This window comes from Gossypium raimondii, chromosome 7, assembly GCF_025698545.1.
Source record: "Gossypium raimondii isolate GPD5lz chromosome 7, ASM2569854v1, whole genome shotgun sequence".
NCBI lineage: Eukaryota > Viridiplantae > Streptophyta > Magnoliopsida > Malvales > Malvaceae > Gossypium > Gossypium raimondii.
Genome location: NC_068571.1, coordinates 20,562,868 through 20,569,760, shown reverse-complemented (window position 1 = coordinate 20,569,760; position 6,893 = coordinate 20,562,868). Strand labels below are relative to the sequence as shown.

The following is a 6,893-nucleotide window of genomic DNA, read 5'->3' as shown; positions in this document are numbered from 1 at the left end:
GAAAACTTACCTTCCGATGCATAGAAAACTTCTCTTGTTTTATGATTTTTATAATTTCATTTTAAACATTAAAATTTGAATTTCGAGGCAACATCTCATTATAGAATCAAATATAAAGTATAAATTTTAAGAGGTGAAAATGGAAATTTACCATGTGATGCATAGCATCCTTCTCGTGATTTATGATTGTTTTAATTTCATTTTAAATATTAAAATTCAATTTTCTAGGCAAAGTCGGTTAAGAAATCAAAGACACAGTATAAATTTTAAGAGATTAAGATGGAAATTTACAATGTGTTGCATAGCGAAGTTCTAGTGTCTTGTGAATCTTTTAATTTCATTTTAAATATTGAAACTCAAATTTTGAGTTCAAGTCCATTATGGAATTATATATAAAATATAAACTTTTAAGAGGTTAAAATGGAAACTTACCATGTGATGCATAGAAAACTAATTGTGTTTTCCGCTTTTTGTAATTTTATTTTAAATATTAAAATTGAGTTTTAAGGCAACGTTAGTTACAAAATCAAAGATAAAGTATAAATTTTAAGAGGTTAAAAGGAAATTTACCATGTGATGCATAGTGATGTTCTCGTGTCTTATGAATCTTTTAATTTCATTTTAAATATTGAAACTCAATTTTGGGGCAAAGTTCGTTACTGAAATTATAGATAAAGTATATATTTTAAGAGGTTAAAATGGAAATTTACCATGTGATGCATAGAAAACTTCTTGTGTTCTATGCTTTTTTATTTATTTCATTTTAAATTATTAAAATTCAATTTCGAGGCAATGTCGATTACAGAATCAAAGATAAAGTATAAATTTTAAAGAGGCTAAAATAGAAATTTATCATATGATGCATAGCAAGCTTCTCGTGTTTTATGATTTTTAATTTGATTTTAAATATTAAAATTCTAAATATAAGGCAACGTTGGTTGAGAATCAAAGATAAAGTACAAATTTTAAGAGGTTAAAATGAAAATTTATAATGTGATGCATAGCGAAGTTCTCGTGGCTTATGATTGTTTTTAATTTATTTTAAGATTTTGAAACTCGAATTCTGAGTCAAACTCCGTTACGGAATTAAAGATAAAGTATAAATTTTTAAGTGGTTAAAATTGAAATTTACCATGTGATGCATAGAAAACTTCTCATGTTTTATGATTTTTATAATATCATTTTAAAATTTTAAAATTCAATTTCGAGGCAACTTGCTCTGAATGAAATATAAAGTATAATTTTTAAGTGGTTAAAATGGAAATTTACCTTGTGATGCATAGCAAACTTGTCGTGATTTATGATTTTTTAATTTCATTTTAAATATTAAAATTTGATTTTCTAAGCGAAGTCGGTTACTGAATCAAAGATACAATATAAATTTTAAGAGGTTAATATGGAAATTTACAATGTGATGCATAGTGAAGTACTTCTTGTGTCTTATTAATCTTTTTAATTTCATTTTTAAATATTGATACTCAAATTTCGAGGCGAAGTCCGTTACAGAATCAAAGATAAAGTATAAATTTTTAAGAGGTTAAATTAGAAATTTACCATGTGATGCGTAGAAAACTAATTGTGTTTTGCGCTTTTTTTAATTTTATTTTTAAATATTAAAATTCGAGTTTTAAGGCAACGTCGGTTACAGAGTCAAAGATAGAGTATAAGTTTTTAAGAGGTTAGAAAGGAAGTTTGCCATGTGATGCATAGCGATGTTCTCGTGTCTTATGAGTCTTTTTAATTTCATTTTTAAATATTGAAACAAGAATTTTGGGGCAAAGTTCGTTACATTCTAATTATAGATAAAGTATATATTTTTAAGAGGTTAAAATGAAAATTTACTATGTGATGCGTAGAAAACTTCTTGTGTTTTATGTTTTTTATTTCATTTTAAATATTAAAATTCAAATTTGAAGGCAACGTCGATTCTGAGAATCAAAGATAAAGTATAAATTTTAAAGATGTTAAAATAGAAATTTATCATGTGATGCATAGCAAGCTTCTCGTGTTATATGATTTTTTAATTTGATTTTTAAATATTAAAACTCAATTTCGAGGCCAAGTTAGTTAGAGAATCAAAGATAGAATATAATTTTTAATAGGTTAAAATGGAAATTTATAATGAGATGCATAGCGAAGTTCTCGTGCCTTATGATTGTTTTTAATTTATTTTTAGATTTTGAAACTCGAATTTTGAGGCGAACTGTTACTGAATTAAAGATAAAGTATAAATTTTTAAGTGGTTAAAATGGAAATTTACCATGGGATGTATATAAAACTTCTCGTGTTTTATGATATTTTATAATTTCAATTTTAAATAGTAAATTTCAATTTTGAGGCAACGTTAGTTCTGAGAATCAAAGTAAAGTATAAATTTTAGTGGTTAAAATAGAAATTTATCATGTGATGCGTAGTATAGTTCTCACGTTTTATGATTTTTTAATTTCATTTTAAGTATTAAAATTCAAATTTTGAGGCCAAGTCGATTACAGAATCAAAGATAAAGTATAAATTTTTAAGAGGTTAAAATGGAAATTTACAATGTGATGCATGGCGAAGTTCTCGTCTGTTATGATTGTTTTCAATTTCATTTTTGAATATTGAAACTCGAATTTTGAGGTGAAGCCCGTTACGGAATGAAAGAAAATATATAAATTTTTAAGTGGTTAAAATGAAAATTTACAATGTGATGCATGGAAAACTAAATGTGTTTTGCGTTTTTTTTTTAATTTTATTTTTAAATGTTAAAATTTGAAATTCGAGGCAACCTCGATTACGTAATTAAAGATAAAATATAAATTTTAAGAGGTTTAGATGAAAGTTTATCATGTGATGCATAGCAAATTTGTCGTGTTTTATGATTTTTTAATTTCATTTTAAATATTAAAATTGAATGTCAAAGTAAAGTCAGTTACAAAATCAAAGATAAAGTATAAATTTTAAGAGGTTAAAATAAAAATTTACAATGTAATGTATAGCGAAGTTCTCGTGTCTTATAATTGTTTTTAATATATTTTAAATATTGAAATTGACAAACTCTGTTGTGCAATTAAAGATAAAATATAAATTTTATAAATTCATATTTAAATATGAAAACTCGAATTTTAAGGTAAAATCAACTATGAAATTAAAGATAAAATATAAATTTTTAAGAGGTTACCATCATATTAGTTTATAAGGGTTATGAAGTAGTATTATTATTGTTAGTGGGTGAAAGCCACCGCCTGCCGCTTATCTAAATCGCTGCTCAAATGATCAAATTGGTTAGTAACATTACTGAACTATTGAAATTAAGTTTTGAATTTCGTTAAAAATATTGCAGTAATCCATTAAATCAAATGATGGGGAACTTCATTTACTTATGATTCTTTCTATCCATTCAACACTATTCTAAAATAATTGTTATGAGAAATGATTAAAAATAGTAATGATTCCATTCTCAAAATAGTAATCTTTTGTAAAAAATGGGAACTTTGTATCTGAAAATGTGAAAGATGGTTTCTTTTACCTTTCCTCTTTTAGCTGCTACAATTCTATAACTTCTAATTAAAGATTTTTTTCTTTTGAGGGTAAAAAAGAGAAAAGAAAAGAAAGTTTAGTTATAAGCTTAAGCTTGAAGGCACAAAAGATAATAAACTGAAGTAGTAAAAATTATATTGATGATATAAAGTAACCATGGTTAAAGGGTTTATAGAGTCCGGAAAACCCGGAAGGCTAACCACAGTTTGTTTTTAGAGTTAGGGTGGGGGGATTGCTATATAAGCAGAGAAGGATGGCAGAGCAGCCATCACCTCACTTCAGAAAAGCTTACATGTTTACTTTCTGTTAAAACCCAGTTTTCTTTTCCTTATGCTTCACTAATCCCATGAAAATTTGTCCTCTTCTTGTGTAAGTTCCTTTGCTTTTGAGCAAACGCAAATCTTTTTACTCTTTTAAAGCTGCTTGTTCTATGTTTAAAGAAATGTTGGTTTTCTTACTATGAAGCAAAGGAAAGATACTAAGGGTAACTTTATGGGGTTTTTGTTATTATGAATGAAAATGTTAGATCTCATTTAACTTTGTTTATGTTTTCTCTCTCTTTTTTTTTGGGGGGTTTTCTATTTGGGATTTGATTTTTCTTTTTAATTTATCTTTCCAATTTGGAAATATGATATCTTTTGCTTTCCCCTTTTTGTTTTCCCTATTTTGACCATGATTATCACCATCACCAAGGTCTGAACATGGCTAGATCTTAATTATGAGAAAGCTTTTGAAAGGTGTTCCATTTAGCATTGATCTTTGTGGGGGGTGTTAGCTTTTTAGGCTGCCAAGTCCCAATTCTCATGTTGGATTCTTTTAATTTGAAAATCACATACTATGATTTGATCTTTTCAATTTCTTTGATATTTTAATATTCATGGCAATATGGTTGGAATCAAACTCTTTATTTAAACCTTTGATCATCAATTTGTTTATCTTTGAGGTTGTATTCATGTGAGTTTTGTGAATTAAAAGCTTGATTACCTTCTTTTGTTTTTTGTGCATTGAATTTATATTCAATGAATGCTATTCTAATGGAGGTTTTATGTTTCCAGGTCATATATATCTGCAAGAGAGTGACATCATTTATATCCTTAACTTGTTCATATAATCATTTGTTCGAATACACATAGCTTAATCTTGATACAAAAGAATGGGTCTCTCAAGTCTCCCAGCCCCATCAGAAGGAGTGCTATGTGTACTCTTGGTAAACACAGCTTTATCCATATCTATGGTTAAAGGCATAATTCGATCAATCCTTCACGTTGTCGGTATCCATCTCTCCTCCTCCTCGTCCTCCTCCTCCTCGTCATCATCATCATCACCGCCATCCTCGGATCTTATTGAAATCCCTGCGGTATCATTCGACATCAGCATCGGTAATGCTGATAGTTACATTAAAGAGTTCCGGAGCAGGATGCCATCGACCCGGTACGATGCGGTATGTAGCGGCAGTCAACCGGAGCATGACTGTTCAGTTTGCCTGACTAGGTTCGAACCAGAATCAGAGATTAACCGCTTGTCCTGCGGTCATCTGTTTCACAAGGTATGCTTGGAAAAGTGGTTGAACTATTGGAATGTCACATGCCCTCTTTGCAGGAACGCTCTGCTGCCCGAAGATGATCCGGCCTACTTTTGGTGAGCATGCGGAGATTTTCGAATTTTCCATGTACAGCGCGTTTATTGTACAGGTATTTTAAATGAAACGATGCCGCCCTCGGATTAGCGTTAAGCGGAGTGTGGTTATTACCCGCGAGATGTGGTGATGTTTTTGTTACTGAATGTACATATACTTTTTTCAGGGTTTCTGAAGTTGTATGCTCATCTCACTTATGTTCGGTTCATCCAGATTTTGTTATGTCTCCTGTTTTCGATTAGTGGAATCAAAATCTGCTGACAGACAGGATTACTACCTTGTAATGGCTGTAGCTGTTGTTGTGTAATATGATAATGTCAGGTTTCTGATGTTATTTTTTTATGGTATCTCTTGCAATTTATGTTTTATATGGTGTTATGAAGTGGACAAAAGGTTGAGCTGAGCTATCACTCATATTAACAGTAGAGAAAAAACAGTTATGTCACACGTTTGGGTACAACCTACATTCATGCCTAATTTTGGGCAGTGGAAAGAGCCTGAAGAGATGTTGGGTCTTTCAGGCTTAAAAAACCACCTTTTTTCAACTCTTAGCCTTGCCTTCCATCTCCAAAGTTTTCAGTCTTGGACATCTTTCAAGGGAAAGAGCAGGCTGTACAGTTTTTTTTTCTCAAACATTTGAAGACACGTAATTGGATTTTTTTCATGGGATAAAAGAGAGGGTTTGATTTTATTCTGAAAGAAATTGTGTTCAAAATCGGAACATGAAACAGAAGCCAAAAAAAAAAAAAACTTGGCATAGTTTAGCACTTTCTACCGAACATTGTGTTGTCTCGACCGGTACGTAATACATGCTCTTTTCTTTTTCCTGTTAAAACTTCTATATATTTCTATAATTTCGGTTCATTATTGGCTGATATTTTAATTTAATTTTTATTTATTAAAAATACTTTTTATATTTTGTTCACTCCCATTTTACATTTAAATTTAAAATAAATTATAATTATTATATTATTTGAATTTAATTAATAAATTTAAAATTTATATTTTCATATAAATATATCTATCTGCATGTTGGAATTTAGACATTTATATGTATATATTATATTATAAAATAAAATAAAAATTAGACTATAAATATGTAATAAAATAATATTTGAGAAATACTGGTCAATGCGAAATAATACATTAGAACACACAGTTACCATTACATACTAGAACAAAAGTTATACTCCAACCAATATAATACTAACCACTTCAATTTAATGCAACAATCACCAGATATGATGATGATGAACTCAAGGTTCAAGAATCCGAACTAATGGTCAAACCAATTAGACCATTTGTTCTTAATCTGACACCGATTTTCAGTCCTATTTTTTTTTACCGGTTCATCTTGTTTAAAATTTAATAAAATATTAAGAAAAGCATAAAAATTAATATATATATATATTAAAAATTATAAAATACAGTTTGATCGGTTCAACTAATTTGTACCGTTTCACAGATCAACCAAGATAACCCTACCACCGACCTGAAGCAACATTGATTACAAGCTCTTCTCTTCCGTCATGTCTTGTATCTTGATTCTGATGTAAGAAACAAATTGCCTTAAACCCTAAATGAACAAGAGCATAATATCCACGAACCAAGGTTTAGGATTCTATAGAAAGTAAAAAACCAATTTAAAAGGGTAATCTAAATGGCAAATTTCAACACACACTACAATAATACCAAAAGGTCAATGAAAAGAGTTGACAAAGAAAAGTGCAACCTGGTC

At 29.2% G+C, this 6,893-nt stretch overlaps 1 protein-coding gene across 2 annotated transcripts; it reads left to right on the top strand.

Annotated features, from left to right (window-relative positions):
- Positions 1-3,727: 3,727 nt before the first annotated feature.
- Positions 3,728-5,521, top strand: LOC105799552 (probable E3 ubiquitin-protein ligase XERICO). 2 transcript variants are annotated; one of them, XM_012630193.2, is made up of 3 exons: positions 3,728-3,888; positions 4,575-5,210; positions 5,322-5,521. In XM_012630193.2, the coding sequence occupies exon 2, from the start codon at positions 4,673-4,675 to the stop codon at positions 5,159-5,161; it is 489 nt and encodes a 162-aa protein (XP_012485647.1). In that variant the 5' UTR covers positions 3,728-3,888; positions 4,575-4,672; the 3' UTR covers positions 5,162-5,210; positions 5,322-5,521. The 2 variants fall into 2 exon arrangements, with proteins under 2 accessions (XP_012485647.1, XP_052489972.1); XM_052634012.1 differs by lacking the exon at positions 3,728-3,888 and adding an exon at positions 3,986-4,003 and having other exon boundaries at positions 4,575-5,521.
- The last annotated feature ends 1,372 nt before the right edge of the window (positions 5,522-6,893 follow it).